The sequence below is a fragment of the Lagenorhynchus albirostris genome, chromosome 11 (assembly GCF_949774975.1).
Source record: "Lagenorhynchus albirostris chromosome 11, mLagAlb1.1, whole genome shotgun sequence".
NCBI classification, from domain to species: domain Eukaryota; kingdom Metazoa; phylum Chordata; class Mammalia; order Artiodactyla; family Delphinidae; genus Lagenorhynchus; species Lagenorhynchus albirostris.
The window spans coordinates 17,458,029-17,477,023 of record NC_083105.1 but is presented as its reverse complement, the minus strand read 5'-3'; the positions used below and the strand labels follow the sequence as shown (position 1 = coordinate 17,477,023).

Here is an 18,995-nt window from a genome sequence, read left to right as displayed (position 1 = left end):
AATGCATTGTTTTGCACGTACTTCACTTTAAAAATCACTGATTTACACCAGGAGGACAAATCTCAGAGAGTATTTGTGAGAATGAAGTAAATCTGTACATGTAAAGCACTTAGAACAATGCTGGTCATACAGGAAACACAGTAAATGTCAGTTAATTTCATTAACATCATTATCATCAATGCAGTTTCTTTCCACATACTTACCCTCCAGCTCCACTCCTACAAACCCCCTGAAGGCCAAATTCAAATGTTATCTTTTCAAAGAATTATTTGAATGCATCTCTTAAATTAGGATTTCTCACTGTAGGAGGTACCAAATCCTACAAAGCTTAGCAAGAAGCCATGGCTAAGAAGCCAAAATAAAGCTGCAACAGTTGGAAAAAAAATTTAGGATGGGTTTATGGAAAATGAGGCAAATGGAAAAAGATGTGATTATTAACCCAAAGAAAAGTAAAATACACAAAAAGGAAATATAATACATTATCTGGCTCTATAGTAAACAATGTTTAGATAGACCCAATAATAGAAACACTGACTACTAATTTAACCAAAAACTGTTATATAACCATATGGGAAAGATGTGGCATTATAACAGCCCCCAAACCCTCAACTTTTATTAGCAAAAGTCTAAAGAAGATTAATCATGAACTAGAAATTTAGGCATATTACTTTAAAACTTATAGATAAATACCAGAAGAAATTTAAGAACAATAGGGAAAAAGAGAAGATTTTCTTTCTAGAAGCTTCTAGAAAGATAAAAGTAGTTCTGTACCATGAGATCAGCAGTGAGAATGGCATGTGTTGTTCTTTTCAATGGTAGCAGGAGAAGTTAAAAAGCAAGGAAGCAATGCCTTCAAAATTCTGAAAGAAACAATTCTATATCCAGTCAAGCTATTCATGTAAAAGCATTTTACAAAATGCAAAGACTCAAAAATTTTTCTCCTATGCAGCAGTCTTTCTCAGGAATTTATCTGAAGATGTGTTCATACAAAAGAAGAGAACAAATAAAAGGGAAGACACAGAGTCTAGGAAACAGGAAATTCAACGGTTCTATTGATCAAATCATATTAAAAGTTATTGGTTTTAAGAAGATCAAATCAATATGAAGGCATTCAGCTGATTTTTGAAATGTTAAAATATTTCTTATGCCTTTAGATTTACAGTTACACTTTTACATCAATCTGAGCATAAAAGAGATTGCAAGAGGTTTCAACTCTTACCTGTAACACAGCAGCAAATAAGTATACTACTACGAAGATTATAGTTAAAGAAGTGTGACCACTTTTCATCAAATGAATAGTGTAGAGGAAAATTAAATGCCCAGGTATCACTAAAAGCAGTAGAACTTGAGCAGACTTATTATTTACTCCTGTAATATAAAATGTAAAAGTTGTTAAAATCATATTTTGGTGAATAATAGGTCACAATTGTTAAAATTTGAGGATTACTTCTAGTTACTATAGTGCATAGAATCACATAAAATTCAGTTGCTAAAAATAAATTTTAACTATTTACAATTCACTTAATTTTTAAAAATTCTCCCGATACGTTATATATTAATTAAATAAAAGGTGGTTGATAAAAACATGCTATGAAGAACACTGGTCAAACTATAATATCTATTATAAAAACAAAGGAAAGACAAAAGAAAAAATATGAAGTTCTTAAAGTACTGAAATGTGGTTTTTTTCCCTACATCATTTAATTCCTTTTTATTGACCATTTTAATGACTAAATGACATCTTCTAATAGAGGATCTTTGGTTATGAAATAGAGGAAAAAACTAATAGAGGATCTTTGGTTATGATCTTCTAATAGAGGATCTTTGGTTATGAAATGTTTTAATTTTATTTTTCCTTTAGAATTCTTTCACTGCAATTAAAAGACTGGGCATTTCTGATCCTCATTCAAAAGTTACATTTAGAGGATCTTTGGTTATGAAATGTTTTAATTTTATTTTTCCTTTAGAATTCTTTCACTGCAATTAAAAGACTGGGCATTTCTGATCCTCATTCAAAAGTTACATTTATTACATTTATTTTCATCAGAAAAAAAAACTGTCAAGAATTTAAAATTGTGGTTTAGTTTTTTGGATATCATACGCCTGGGACAAAATAATGTCCTTGTAACTGAGGTTATCCCCTCTCATTCTGCTTGTTTGGAATCAAATGCCTACATTTAGAAAGGTCCATAAGATTAATATACAAAAGACAGATGGTATATCTGTCTCCCTAAATCACCTAACGGTGCTTTCTTACATGCACAAGGTTCCTCTTTCCTGACTCCTAAAGCAAGATATCCCAGAGAAAGAGAAAAACTATATAAAGCTCCTCAGCAACTGCAGAATTGATCCAAATTGTTTTTTTTTGTTGTTCACTGAGATTTAGTGAATACAATCTATTCTAGTATTTAAAATCTATTTAGCTCTCAGAAATGGAAAACTATGCAATATTCACAAACAAAATATGTATTCAACAAATGTTGCCTGCCTATACTCATAGAGAGCAATAGTTCCAGAAATAAAATATGCAAGAATCCACAAGCACCTACCTGGACCAAAAAAAGTTCTAAATGGGTAGTAACCACCTTTGGGTTCATCGGGCAGTTCTCCTGGAATGCTGTGTAAATGGAGGTAAGTAGAAATCCTGCTAGCCTGAATGGCTACCAAATTACCACCAATACCTGAAACATAAGGAAAAACAAACAAGGTAGTTATCTTCATATTTTAAATAATGTGCATACATTCAACTGAATACAAGCCTCTTTATGTCACATCCTGGGCCAAGAAAATAAACAAACAAAGAATTCTTCTGAAATGTTGATTTATTAAATGCTGAGGTAGATATTCCAAAGACAGAAAATCACTGCTGTGAAAGACTCATTCATTATTTTTTCAAATCTAACTCACTGTTTGGTCTGAAAGCAGAGTAATTAATTTTTAAAAATTACTATCACAACCAAGATATAAAACTAGGTAACAAGATATTCCATGTTTATCATCTTAATGACAGGGAAAACAAGCTAGATTTATTCAAATAGACAAGGCTTGATACATGTCTCTCAGGTTACTAAAGAAATGGGTATAAGACACTGAAAAAATTACTCAAGAAAGTCATCTTTTAACCTAGATTATCTTCTCATATACTCAGAGGAAGGGGAGTTGATGCCTAGAAGTGAAATGAATTCCAAAGGGTGGTAAGTGCCCCCAAGGTAAGTTAGGACACCCAAACTCTCCTTTGACAGATTATGGGGAGGAAGAGGTAGTAGTCATAAAAGCAAGTAGGAAGGAAACAACTGAAAATTTCAAATTCTTTAATGCTGAGTGTGGACTAACATAACCATCTAGAACACCTGGGAACCCTAGACACAAGGGGAGTCTACATTCACGGGTCAACTATTTCTGCAAGCCTCCCCTGGGCACTTGTGAGACAGACTGAGGTAGGACAGAACACTTGAGAGAGCCGACCTTGGTGGCACACAGCAAGAAATCACATCCATTTCTGACTCCCTCTCTCATATGAAACAAAAGCTGCTTGAGGTGATGAAGGAAACACTCCAGCTACCCGACCCCAGGCAAAGATCAACTGCCACTGGAGGAAAAGTAGAAGCAAAAGCTGTCTACTGCTGGAGAAGTGGAAGGAAATCTTCCTGCTTAAGACCAATCTGAGTAATTGATTGGTCTTAAGAAACACTGAGAAGGCCTCACCTCTGTGGACCAAGTGTATAAGAACTGCCTAAGATTGAAACTAGTGCAAGAGAATCCCAAATCCCATCCCATGCCTTGCACCATGTAACAAGCATCAACAACCTACTGTGAGAAGAGAAGCAAGAGCACAGATAGTTAAGCCTTTCATGCTCCAGGCATACAGTGCTCCAAGCTTCACACTGAGCATAAGGTAGCAGGCGCTCATTGATAAATCTGAAGTCAGTGGTGCACTGAAGGTAACTATAACAACCACAAAAACCAGACCCGGCTCAACTACTGATGAGACTCACACAGTCCTCCATACTAATGACCTAATAGAAGAAAAAGCCTGCCTTTAAGGTGTAAATAATATTTATCTCAATCTCCAATGTTCTTTTATACACAATGTCCAGCATTTGATAAAAAATTTCTGAGACAGTAAAAAGCAATAAAGAAAACAGACTACTGTCAGGAGTTAAGAAGTCAATAGGACCAGACTCAGGACTCAGGTGTTGAAACTATCTGACAAGAACTTTAAAATTACTATGATTAATATGTTAAAGGATCTAGTGGGAAAGAGGTTACAATATGCATTATTAAAAGATGGGAACATAAATAGGTTAAAAGTAAAGGTACGGAAAAAGATATACCATATAAACACTAGGGGAAAGAAAGCTAGAGTGGCTATATCAATATCAGAAAGATGAAAGAAAAGACTTTATAACAGGGGATATTACCAGAGAGAAAAACAAACATTGAATAATGGCTGAGGAGGTCAACTCATGAAAAAGACATAACAATCCTAAATGTAGTTGCACCTAAAAATAGATCTTCAGAATACCCACAGGAAAAACTGATGAAACTGAAAAACAAACAAACAAACAAAAACCAGACAAGTTGGTATTTATACTTGGAGACTTTATCACTCTTCTCTTATTAACTGGTAGAATACACAGATTTTTTAAAAATCAAAACTATACAGGAGATTTGAACAATAATAACAACCAACTTGATCTACAGGACATTTATAGAACACAACACCCAACAAAAGCAGAATACATATTCTTTACAAATATACACATGGAACATTCACGCAGATAGACCATACTATGAGCCATAAAACAAGTCTCAATCAATTTGAAAAAACTGGAACACATAACGTATGTTTTCTGGCTACAACAGAAAAGATAGATATCTGAGAATCCCCCCAAATGCTGGAAAGCAAACAATACACTTCTAAATAACCCACAGGTCAAAAAAGAAATCACAAAGGAAATTTTAAAATAGTCTGAATTTAATGAAAATGAAAACACAACATATTGAGATTTGTGCACACAACATATTGAGATAAGTACTGCACATAAAGTCGTCCTTAGAAGTTCACAGCATTAAATCTTATATTAGAAAAGATGATCTATTATCAATGATCTAAGGTTCCCATCTTAAGAACCTAAAAAAAAAATAAAAAATTAAACTGAAAGGAAGCATAAAGAAGGAATAAGAAGTATAAGAGCATAAATCAATGAAATAGAAAACAGAAACAATAGAGAAAAGAAATGATACCAAAAGCTGCTTCTTTGAATAGATCAAGAATAAAAGAAGACACAAATTTCAATATTAAGAATGAAAGAGGAGTCATTACTACAGACTATGCAGGATTAAAAGAATAATATGGTTATACCATGAACAGCTTTATGCCAAAAAATAATAGCTTGGGTGAAATTTTTAAATTCCTTGAAATATACAAACTGTAAAAACTCACTTGGCAAGAAATAGGTAACATGAATAGCCCTATATCTATGAAGCAGTAGTGCTCAGCTGGGGGTGATTTTGCCGCCAATAATCGACCCCCAATCCAAAAAAAAGAGATTTGGCAACATCTGGAGACATTTTTGGCTGTCGTAATTTGGGATGTTTCATTGGCATCAAGTGGGCAGAGGCCTGAGATGTTGCTAAACAACCCACAGTGCACAGGATCCCACCCCCCACAATATGAAATTATCTGGCCCCAAATATCACGAGTGTCAGGATTGAGAAACCCTATATTGAGGAAATTGAATTCATAGTTAAAAACTTATTCATGAAAAAAAACCTTCAGGGCCTGATGCCTTCACTATCTGGAAACTGAGAGAACATGCCTTTAAATAACTTGTGAATTAAAGAAGACATCATAATAGAAAATTTTAAACATTTGTATTTGAATGGAAATTAAATATTACATACAAAAGCAGGTGGGGTGCAGCTTAAGCAGTAGTGAGAAGCACACTTAAAGTCTTAAACGCACATACTTAAAAAAGAAGGAAGACTTACTGACCTAAGCATCCATCTCAAGAAGTTGGAAAAGATAGAAATATAAACACAAACTTGAATAAGAAAAGTAATGAAAGAGAAAAAAGTGAGAAGATCAATAAAGCTACATATCAGTTATCTGAAAAGAAAAAGAGAGTAGGGAAAAACAATAGGAAGAAAAAGGAAGCCATAATTCCAATTACTACCAATATCTTAAAAATAAGATTATGAACAACTTTATGCCAGTAAACTTGACAATTTAAATGGGAAAATATTCTAAAATATATATAACTTAACAAAATTAACTCAAGAAGAAATACAAAATCTGAATCATTCTATGACTAAAGAAATTAATCTAAAATTTTAAATCTTCTTCAAAAAATCACAAGGTCCACATAAGTTGTTTGCTTTGTTGTTGTTGTTTTTTTCAAGTGAGTTCTACCAAATATTTAAGTAACAAATAATAATAAAAAGAATAGATTACAAAATCTTACATTACTTTACAGTATAAAGTGTATGAGTAAGTATATCTAACTCACATAATGAGACTAGCATAACTCTGAGTTCAAAATCCAACAATGACAATATGAAAAAGGAAAATTATAAGCCAATCTTATGAATAAAAATAAATGTAAAAAAGATATCAAACTGTTGGCAAGCCAAACCCAGCAAAATGTTAAATGTGTAATACACCACAACAAAACTGCATTTATGCTAGGAATATAAGGCTGATTTAATAATTGAAAATATAATATGGTACATTAACAAATAAATGAAGGGAAAAATAATATGATTATATGAATAAATGCAGAAAATTTGATAAAATTCATCATTTTATTATTTATTATTAAAAACTCTTAGCAAACCAGGAATTGAGGGGTACTTTTTTGTTGTTGTTGTTGTTGTTGTTTTTGCGGTACGCGAGCCTCTCACTGCTGTGACCTCTCCCGTTGCGGAGCACAGGCTCCGGACGCGCAGGCTCAGCGGCCATAGCTCACGGGCCCAGCCGCTCCGCGGCATGTGGGATCTTCCCGGACCGGGGCACGAACCCGTGTCCCCTGCATCAGCAGGCGGACTCTCAACCACTGCGCCACCAGGGAAGCCCGAGGGGTACTTTTTTAACCTGGTAACTACACATGCACACACGCACGCATACACTTGAAATCTGTGATATACAAAAGAGGTACTGCAGATCAATAAAGAGTGGTATAGATTTTTCAATAAATAGTACCAAGACAGTTATTAATATGCCAAAAAAATACCATGAAATTGGACCCCTATTCTCATACTATACACAAAAATCAGTTCCAAGTAGATTAAAGGCATCATGTGAAAGACAAAATAATTAACATAACTAGTATAGAAACTTATTAAAGTTTTAACCGCTCATTAAGTTAAAACCCCATCATGATCTCATCATGATCACCGGTTATATTTTTAAACTATAGCAGAATTATTACCTTGAATAGCTTCCCTTAATGTCAGAAATGCTTTCTCGCTATCACAACATACTCTACATTTCTATTAAGAGCAAGTCTATCAGCATTTCTTTTTTTTTTAGCGGTACGCGGGCCTCTCACTGTTGTGGCCTCTCCCGTTGCGGAGCACAGGCTCCCCTGCATCGGCAGGCGGACTCAACCACTGTGCCACAAGGGAAGCCCCCAGCATTTCTTTTAAATTACTTAAATTCCTCACAGACTAACTGCACTACTAGAGCTAGTAGAGAGCTTTTAAAGATTGTCACATAAATTAATAACATTAATAAAAAACAGATTTTCAACATACTAATTAGTGAGAGCTTTCAGTATCCATAAGACCTAATTTCTAAGTGCCTTATTGCTAGAATGAGCTCCACTGATAACAGAAAGTTTGATAGTATGAACAAATTCAGAAGGTTCATCAAAGGACTGCTTTAAAATCCAACTTCATGTTTTATTAAATTTAGAAATATATGTTTCCAGCAAATGTTTAGCACAGAACAGATTTCACACCATAGAATATATTTCAAATTATGTCAATAATTCTTTTGGGCATTCCTAAGGGAACCTGAAATAAAAGTTCATTTTGTTCAAAAGCAAAGCCTTATAATCAACAGCACAGCAGATCTAGTATCTTCCATATATACCTACATATTTTGGCCATCTCCACACATCTCTGCATTTTCACCTCTCCTCCTTTCATGACTCCTTATCAGAACTCACACACAGGAACTGCTCTTTTAGTTTCAAGAAATGCAAAGGGATAGTGGAGATGTGTCTTCCATTTTTTTTTTTTTTTAAGAAGAAATACATGTAAGCCCCTCAGAGTGAAGACCCTTTCCTCTAAATGAGGGCAGGCACATTCACCTCTACCACTTCCTTCCAATGTACGTGTCGGCAACCTGATGAGTGACTTACGAGGTCTCCAAATTTTCTGCTTCCCTTACCCTAGATCATGCATTCTTAGTGGGGACAAAAATTTGTTCTTGGGGGGAGAAAAAAATTTTTCACTCATTTTATGTATAAAGCACGGATATACATACGGTATAGAAATGGATAAACTGGATATCTGTGATATTAAAATTTCATGGGTGGGAACATTTAGGGGAAAAAATGTTTTAAATGGTTCCCTCAGAGGGTCATAATGAAAAAAAGGTTGAGAAACACTGCCTCGATCGGAACTTCCCAAACCAGGATGCCTTGAATAGTTTACAGCTGTGTCAAGATACTGACCTTCGAAGCTCTGCAGGGGCAGGCTGGTTGCCTCTGGTTCCAAGTGGCCTCCTTCTTCTCCCTAGTGTGCCATCTAATATTACAATTTTCTGTGTGTGTCACGACATGAAACAGGTTGGGAAATCTATCTACCTTCTTGGGACAACTGAGAATGTCATTATAGGTAAGGCCCTTCACCTTAGTCTCTCTTCAGGACTCCTTTTCTTACCACATTGAAGTAATAAGGGGTATCCTTTCTTTCCAAGGCTACTTTGTAGCCCATCATTCTGTGGACTTTGCCCTTTCCTTCTTCACCATCTCTCATGCATCCTCCATCTTTCCTTTTCTATTATTCCTTTGCCTCCTTGTCAATAAACATACCTATATCCCTCCTACCTTGGAAATTCTTCATTTGGACACCTAGCTGTTATTCTAATTCTTTTCTTTTCATAGTCAACCATTTAATAAGAAATCTAAAAGTGCTACTTCCAGGATTTTTATTTTGTACTAAATATTTAATAGATACAGAAATATTTATAAAATACACATAAGCTATAAATAACCATATTGCAAAAACACCCATGTACCCATCACCCAATTTAAGAAAAGGAATATAGCATGATTTTTACATTTGAAGTACCCTATGTGCCTTCCCCAATCCCATGTCCTTCCTCGTCAATCAGAGTAACTATCCTGAATTGTGTTTTTCATTCTCTTGTTTTCTATGTTATGACCACATATATGTGTATTCCTAAACATGCTTTTGAACTTTATAGAAATGGAATAATTCACATATATTAAGTTCCTAAAATTCATCTTTGTTGTTATGTGAAATGTAATTTTTTAATTTTGATTGTTCATAACATTCTATCTAAGGCTATACCTTCATTTATTTAGCCATTGCTTCTACTCAACAAAAACTGAACTCTCAAATCCCTTCCAAAACACTGAAGAAATGGTTCCTTCTGCATCATTTCCCCTGGCTACACTAACTGAGCTCATCCCTCTTCTAACCAATTGATCTCTAGCTCAACTCTTTCTGTCCACAAAATATTCACTCCTGGGATTGCTAACTTCTTTCAGTGTCTAAAGAGCTCCTATCTAAATATTCACTCCGGGCATTCCTGGTGGCACAGTGGTTAAGAATCCACCTGCCAATGCAGGGGACAAGGGTTCGATCCCTGGTCCAGGAAGATCCCACATGCCGTGGAGCAACTAAGCCTGTGTGCCACAACTACCGAGCCTGCGCTCTAGAGCCCGTGTGCCACAACTACTGAGCCCGCAAGCCGCAACTACTGAGTCTGTGAGCCACAACTACTGAAGCCCACGCGCCTAGAGCCCGTGCTCCTCAACAAGAGAAGCCACTCAATGAGAAGCCCACACACCACAACGAAGAGTAGCACCCACTCGATGCAACTAGAGAAAGCCCGCGTGCAGCAACAAAGACCCAATGCAGCCAAAAATAAATAAATAAATAAATTTATAAATATTCACTCCTATCTAAAAAGCTTGTAGAATATACCAAAGAGGAGGAAATGCTGAGAAACCAATTTCTATGGTTACACGCAGGAGAAATTGTTAAGGAAAGTAATAAACGTTGCCATCACTGCTAAGTTTTTTATACAAATAGTAAGAACCATTTTTCTATTTATTTATTTATTTTTGCCTTTTTTTAATGCACTTCACCAGTTCCTAAGTATATGAAATGTTTCGGGTATAATCTAAGTTGTGTTATTTAATAAGATAACTTCAAATTCGGTGACATGTACTTTGCAGCAAAACAAAGCATGTTCCTTAAACTCATGCATTTATTCATCCAGCAATTACCAAATCCTAACATGCTAGGCACTATCTCTAGGCACTAGAGAGTCATACAAAAAAGAATCATCATATAAAATAATTATGTATGTTAAAAGTATGCTGTGGAAGCATAGAAAAGAGAACTTTTTTTTTTTTTTTTGGCCATGCCGCATGGCTTGCGGTATCTTAGGTCCCCAACTGGGGATCAAACCCATGCCCTCGGCAGTGAAAGTGCAGAGTCCTGACCACTGGACTGGCAGGGAATTCCCAAAGGGAACTATTTTGCAGAAGAGGTGACATTTTAATTGGGTCTGAATGAATGAGCAGAACTTGGTAAGTAAAAGAAGGGAAGTGAGACAGAGGGAACATCGGGTACAAAGGAATGGTATAGAGAAATGACATGATCTTTTTGAGAAAGCAACAAAAATTCAACAAGATGAGAGTTTTAAGAATTGGTGGAGTGGTGGAGAAATGAGATTAGAGAGGGTGATTTTAGGGCAGATTGGGCTTACTGAGATTGGGCTTACTGAGCTAGATAATTTGTACTTTATCTCCAGGAAACTTAACTGTGATCTTTAAGTAAGCAAGGGACAGGATCAGCTTTGTTGATCGGGAAGCTAACTCTAACAGCAGTATGGAGGACAGACAGGTTACAATGGGTGATAGTAGAGGCAGGGAGACAATTTATGCAGATGTACCCAGGGAAGATGAATGAACAAAAACCAGGGAGCACGGGGAGACAAAGGGTTGAGACTAACTCAGAAGTTATTTCAAGAGCAGATAAAAAGAGAGGGCATTTAGAGAAAGGGAGTATGTGACTTTGGGATGTTTTGTTTGTGTAGATAATAATACCACTAACTGACAGGAAACCCGGAAGGAAGAGCAGGTTTGGGGGGAAGATAATGAGTTCAATTTGGAGCTTTGGATCTTCCGTGTGGAAATATCTGTTTAAAGTATGGATCTGGAAGTGAATGAAGGTCGAGACAGGGGATAGAAAGCTGAAGTCACATAACTAAGACAAATGGTTCTCAAACATTTGCATGTGTCAGAATCAATTGCTGGGTTCTACACTAGACTTTCTGACATGGGAGGTCTGGGCTGAGGCCTGAGAATCTGCATTTCTAACAAGATCCCAGGTGATGCTGCTAGTCTGGGGACCACACTTTGAAAACCTCTGAACTAGACAATATCCCTCATAAAGAAGGTGAAAAGTGAGAATAGAATATGATCAAGAACAGAGTCTGGAAAAATACACATACTTAAAGAGGCAATTAGAAAGGAGGAGTTAGTGAAGGAAAATGGAGAAGAATTTTCAGAGAATGGGAGGAGAATTGGGAGAGTTGCAAAAGGGCAGATTAACTAGTATCAAACAGCTGAACAGAATGAAGACTGAAAACAAGTTACTGGATAAAGTAATTAGGGGGTCACTGTGGAGCTCAGTAAAAAAAGTTATGTAGAGTGAGAGGGATAGAAGACATTGTAAGAAATTTTACAAGTACAGGCTACACTTTGAAAAGTTTGGTTGTAAAGAGTAGATGGGAGAAAACAGAAGCTTGAGAAGGCAGAACACTGTGGGAAAGGTGATTTAGAACGAAAGAGTCGAGTACAATTGTAAACTAAAGAGGAAACATGAAAAAAAAAGAGGAAAGATGGAAGAGAGGAAGGTATGGAAGATACAGGAAAAGTTAAGATAACTGAGAGTAAGGATCCCATTGGAGGTGTAATGGTCTTAGATAAAAGAGTCTGCACTTCTTCTGAGATGGAGTGAAAAAGGTTAAGAGTAGACACTGTTAGAGCTGAAGGGAAAGGAAGGAGAAGGAAGCTGGGAGACACCTGCCTAAAGCCTCTGTTTTCTCTGCAGAGCTGCCCTGTAAGACACATTAAAGGTGCTTCTTCTGGAAGATGGAAGGCAGTGCCAGATGGAAATCTGAATCTACACAAAGGAAAGAAGAGTGCTGAAAATGTGAAAAATCTGGGGAAATGTACAAGATACCACCCCCTCATTTTTTATCTTTTTAAAAAATACTTGTTTAAAGCAAAAATAATGTTATAGGATTTATAGCAAAGTAAAATGTATGACAAAAAGAGCCCATAAGAAAGAGTGAAAATCCAAGTATACTAATATAAGGTTCTTATCCTTTATATAAAGTGGTATATTATTATTTGAAAGTAGGTGATAAGGATATAATAAGACCTAGATCAGTAGTTCTCAAAGTATGGTCTAGGGTTTAGAAAGAAGATTAGATCCAGAAATTCCAACCCCTCTCTAACAAAAGTTCCAGAAGGGGAGACTCACAGCATCCTGTGGAAAAGAAATCTTTTTAACCTAATGTTTCCAAAACTTAGCTGACCACAGAACTCACTTTTCAACACCTCAAGAACTATTGTTACATGAAATATATTTTTTAAAAATGTTACTGGTTCTGAGAGATGTTAATAAGCATTAAAAGATACCCTCATCACAGTATAAACACAGATACGCCTTTAAACAAAGTGTGTATTCCCGTATCTAATATAACAGATAAATTAGTAGCTGTTCATTTTGAAGGAAAGAAGTCACAGGCTTTGGGATATCAAGCAGATCTGGGTTTAAACCATCATTTGCTAGATATGAGACCTTATCTTTATTTGAGGATTAAATAACATGCATAAAAGAACTAAAAGTAATCTGCCACAGAGTAGGTACTCACTAAATAGCAAATGATGGGGACTTCCCTGGTGGTACAGTGGGTAAGACTCTGCGCTCCCAATGCAGGGGGCCTGGGTTCGGTCCCTGGTGGGAAACTAGATCCCGCATGCATGCCACAACTAAGAGTTCGCATGCAGCAACTAAAGAAAGTCCGCATGCCTCAACTAAGAAGCCCACATGCCGCAACTAAAGATCCTGCACGCTGCAACGAAGACCCAGTGCAGCCAAAATAAATTAATAAATAATAAATAAGTAAATAAATATGGAAAAAATAGCAGATGATGACGATGGTGATAAAACAGGGAGGGGTCTTTTAAATAGTACGTCTCAGCACACTTAAAACGAAATTCAGTTCTCAGAAGTTACAACTTTTTTGAGAAGCATGGAGTGAATCTTCTCAATCAATGTTTTTAAAGAGCATAATGTAACATAAAATGTGTTCACTGTGATACCCAACTAAGAGGTTTACTTACTGAGACAGAAAAAAGATTTTACCACTATGCCATGCCATGCACAGACTTCCAATGAGGGCACTTTAGCAAACTGTTTCTCGTAAAAGGCAAAATAACAGAGATACTCACTAAAATCTTACTAATAACGGGGTTGTAATTTAAGTTAAATTTCTCACTGAGATGCTGGGCAATACAGTTCTAACAGTCATTGTTGGGTAATATTCATGCTAGTGAATTCATCAAGTAATAGTCACTGAGAGGATTCGGACAGGGGGAAAGAAAGTGATAGTTATTCCAGGCAGTGAAAATTAGATCTCTGTATGGCCACAATGCAAGAAGCAAATCGCAATGATAAAGGATAAAGTTGTGTGCGTCCAAGAGCATATAGAGAGAGTCTTGATAGCTAGGCAGAAGAGTTCTAATTTGATTTGACAGGCAGGAGGAAACCACTGTCAAGTTCATCAGCTTAAAACTAATGCAATAAAAACGATGTTTAAGGTAGACCCATCTACTAGTGACGTTCAACTTGCATTGAATAGGGAGTGAGTCAGGAAGCCTACTTTATTACTTGAATGATGGTTGAACTGAGACATTAGTAGACTACAGTAGTAAGACATACTTGTTATATAAATAAATGAACAAGTGAATTATGTTAATGTACAAATAGACAAGACTTGGTCATTATCTATTCAAAGAGGATGAAAGAACCAGGTTGAATCAAATGGGTCCATGATGTTAAGGGCAGGTGATGGGGAGAATGGTGCTACCAGGAAAACTGGGAGGGGCATCTCTAGGGGAAATTTGTTCAGGTACCCCAAAATTAAAATGTTCAGTAAAAATTGTAGATATGAAATTAGATTTTAGAGAAGTTGCCTTTGTATAACATATTTCCTTATTCATAAATATACAAAAGTAATTTATATTAAATGTGTCATATATCCTGTGATACAGTTTTCCCCAGGTAGCATTATTTTAAATTTTATTGGCTTAGGCTATACCAAAATCCAATTTAGTGAATGTCAGCCCAAAAGCCAGTAGGACTGGATTAAATCTGTCTTTTTAAATGGAATTTATATAAAAACCCCTGTGAATTTAAGTATTATAATTCCCATTTTATAGATAAGAAAAAATATAAGGCAGATTTGAAAGGGATCAACAGAGGAGTGATAGATTTTAATGGAGTGAATTGACTCCAGCAGTGCTTAAACCTAGCTAACTCTAATTTATCCACAAAAATTGACAGGGACAGCAACACAGCAGCACAAGAAAGCAGGTCAGCCCAAAGTTAATGATAATATAGAATTGGAATATCCTATTTTGCCACAGGAATCTTAAAAATCAGGTATGTCTGATTCTCAAACTAATACCTAGAGATAAGATTAAGTGAGAGTTCTTTTCAAAAATGTGTTCTGCATACTGAGAACATACAGTGTAGTTTCCACCATGAGCAACAACCTGGGATTGAAAATCAAATGAATAGAATGGGAAGATAGACCTCTTAAAATCTGAACCCAAAGGTTCCTGTTTGTACCTAAGGATATAGAGAGATAGGATATCGTTATGAAACAGTATATCTAATTCTTACCATTAATAACTGGTGTGTAGACAACAATCCCAGCCAAGTTTGGATCAGATACAGTTGTGTCCAGAATAAGGCCCCCGATGCTGAAAGAAGCAAAAGCATATAATTTAGGGAAGAGGAAAGGAAATGGACTAATTGGAAGTTGTTCTTGATATACAAACACCCCTACTTTTAAACATAAAATATTTAGACATTTGAAAAATTGAATAAAAAGAAAAAATATTCAAAGTAAAAATCACTGTCAAAAGCAAAATGGTGAAAACAAAACATGGCATAAGCTGTAGCCCCACGTTTCAGGGCTCTCCTTCTGGTCTACGTGTTTACATACGTTACACGTAAAAAGGAAAAAAGCATAGACTGTAAGTGCATTAAAATGTCTGGAAGGACATGTAAGAAATTATTAACAATGTCCACCCCTACAGGTGACACTGACAGGAGACTCATGGTCATTTTGTATCCTTCTGTACTTATTAGTTTTTTAAAAACCATGTGCATTTATTACCCTTATAATTTAAAAGAAGGTTTAAAGAGTATCTTTTCATATTTGAAGTAAGCAAGCCATTAAAGAGATGACTTTTATTGTGTTAAAACTAGATATAGTAGATTACAGTGTCTGACCATTGGTAAATTAAAACAATGAGTTGCAGCCATAGAAAGAGCTGATCTGAAGAACAGAGGTCTGGAAAAATAACATACAGCTATACAGTGGCAAGATATACACTCTCAGTGTCTCAATGGAGCTTGGAGATTTTTTGTTTGTTTGTTTCCAAGACCATTAACAATTGGTTAACTTCAGTCTGTTGGTCTACGTACTATAAAACAGTGTCAGTCCCAGTATTTCATGGGATCCTGTTGCCAAATCTTCCAGGAAAATGCAATTCACATTACAGAAAAATGAACTATATGCTGTCAGAGAACAGGGTTGATGGTCAACTATCAGATCAAATGTTCTTACCACTACCTGATAGTTAATATTAGGAAATTATTAAATCTTTACTATTTTAATTCTTTAATAATATAAATGAATGGCTAAATATGCCTAAACTGCTAGGAGTTCCCATTAAAAGGTATACTATAAAGTCTAAAAACAGTCATCCTTAGAAATATTTTACTACATAATTTAAAAAACTATGTATTTCATAGAATAAACTAGTTATATGTCAAAGAATAAATCTCCATGCCAAAACACACAGATCATGCTGTGTATATAACATGAACACTTGCTAAAATACATTTTTAAATATTTTTATTACCCAGGTGATAAAAACTTATCATAGAAAAATTAGAAAATACAAACAAAAAGAAGAAAATAAAAATCAACCATAGGGCTTCCCTGGTGGCGCAGTGGTTGAGAGTCCGCCTGCCGATGCAGGGGACACGGGTTCGTGCCCCAGTCCAGGAAGATCCCACATGCCGTGGAGCGGCTGGGCCTGTGAGCTATGGCTGCTGAGCCTGCGCATCCGGAGCCTGTGCTCCGTGACGGGAGAGGCCACAACAGTGAGAGGCCCGCGTACCGCAAAAAAAAAAAAAAAAAATCAACCACAGTTACATCATTCAGGGTTATACTGTTACCATGTTGATATATAGCCTCCCAGACATTTTAAAACATATATATATATTTTTAAATAAATTTATTTATTTTTGGCTGTGTTGGGTCTTTGTTGCTGCACGCAGGCTTTCTCTAGTTGAGGTGAGCGGGGGCTACTCTTCATTGCAGTGTGCGGGCTTCTCATTGTAGTGGCTTCTCTTGCTGTGGAGCACGGGCTCCAGGTTCACGAGCTTCAGTAGTTGTGGCACGGGGGCTCAGTAGTTGTGGCTCGCGGGCTCTAGAGCGCAGGCTCAGTAGTTGTGGTGCACGGGCTTAGTTGCTCCGTGGCATGCAGGATCTTCCCAGACCAGGGCTCGAACTTGTGTCCCCTGCATTGGCAGGCGGATTCTTAACCATTGAGCCACGAGGGAAGTCCAAAACATGTATATTTTTAAAAATAAAAACTCAAATTGTAAAAGTAGTTTTCTTCACTTGTATTAAATTTGATTTTTATCAAACAAACATACATGCATCATTTAAAAGGCGAAAGTACCACAAAGCTTATAAAATAGCCCCTAGCCCTAACAACACATCCTGCTCTCCACTAGCAATTCTTTTTAACTTCTTTAACTGTTTCTTCTGGCATTTAATCCTCTATTTCTAAACAGCATATTTATACTATTTCTTGATTTTTAATTTTAGACATCTACCTAATGACGTCCACTATGGCAGGTGAGCATTTAGTCTCTCTTACCCTTCCCTCCCCACATTAGTCCCTTCACAATTCCCTTCCTTCCTCTATCCTGCCAATCTGGTTATATTATAATTTTTGGTGAAATATTTAGGTTTTACTTTAACAGTGAAATCATTATTCACAACTGGGCCACAAAGTGTGTTGAGATCTCCCCATTTGTACTGTTTTGCCTTGTTTCATATTTTTCTTAATTTTTTTAGGTACTTATTACTAATTCAGAATCAAATTTGGAACAAAGTTAATGAATGGCCTCTGAATACATACTTATTAGGTAACCAATCAGTTCCCTTTTTTTTCCCTTAGAGACATTCCTTCTTAAGGTCACTGTCTTGCCAACCTGGACAGTTGCTCTATAGGTCTGATGCTCAGCTGTCATTCTGTACCTTCCCTTCACCTCCCCACGATGGGTCTTGGTTTATGTACTATGACCAGGTCCCAACATTTCATGGGATCCTGTTGACCAAATCCTCCAGGAAAACACAATCTACATCATAGAAAAATGAACCACATGTTGTCACAGGTTTCCTCATTCCCGTGTCATCTTATTTCTTGATTATTTCCTCATTTTGATAGACATCTTCTCTCAGCTTTTATATGAGAGGGTATACGGGAAATAAATTTTTTGAGATCCTGCATGTCTGAAAGCTTCTTGAGTCTACGCTTATGTTTGCTTGATACAAACGTGAGCACGTTTTATGTTCAAAACAATTTTCCCTCAGAATTGTGAGGTAATTACTTGGTGTTGCAGCTGGACATCATTCCAATTCCCAATCCCTTATATGCAACTGGACTTTTCTCTCTGGAAGCTTTTGGGATTTATGATAATGTGCTTTGCTTGGGGTCCCTCCTACTCATTGTGCGAGGTACTCAGGGGGCCTTTTAAATCTGGAAGCCCATGTTCTTCAATTCTGGGGAATTTTCTTGTATTATTTCTTTGATAATTTCCTCTCCTTATTGTTTGCTCCAACTGTCCACCTCTTTGCTTTCTGGTCTACTTTCCAGGATAGTTCCTCAACTCTACCCTCAAGATTTTTCTTCTAATTCTTTTTGTTTCTACTATTTATACATTTTTATATTCCCAAGAGCTCTTCCAATTTTTCAAATCCTCCTTATTAGAAAATTCTGTTCTTACATTATAGATGCCATAACTGCTCTAATTTCTCTGAGGATACTGGTGATCGTTTTTGGAGACTTTTCAACTATGCCTGCAATTTTGGGGGAACGTTTTTGTTTTTTGTTTCTTGTCTCTGTCATGTTAAAAGCCTTAACCAAATGTCTGGCGACCGTTTACTGTCTGCTCCTCCTTAAGGGATACTGCAAAGCATATCTGGAGCTCTCTGTGCACAAGGGCAGAACTTGTCAGCAGGCGGGCCTCACTGAAGAATGATCAGATGGGCATGTAGCTCTTTCACTAAAGGATCCACAGGGTCAGTTTTCGCAGGTTTTTCTTTTGAGCTGATGAGTTTTCCCAGAAAGGAATTATCTAATTTTTTGCCTGGGGGTAAAAGCCAGAGTGCCAGCATTCTA

The 18,995-nt window shown here is 36.4% G+C and overlaps 1 protein-coding gene across 1 annotated transcript in view; it reads right to left on the bottom strand.

Annotated features, from left to right (window-relative positions):
• The window catches only part of SLC41A2 (solute carrier family 41 member 2), a 136,140-nt gene that overhangs the window by 34,583 nt on the left and 82,562 nt on the right, over positions 1 to 18,995 (bottom strand). Inside the window, exons 8-10 of the mRNA XM_060164613.1 lie at positions 15,190 to 15,269; positions 2,550 to 2,681; positions 1,220 to 1,368 (exon numbers count right to left, since the gene is read on the bottom strand). Coding sequence (XP_060020596.1) covers positions 1,220 to 1,368; positions 2,550 to 2,681; positions 15,190 to 15,269 — 361 coding nt within the window. The remainder of the gene's footprint in view (positions 1 to 1,219; positions 1,369 to 2,549; positions 2,682 to 15,189; positions 15,270 to 18,995) is intronic.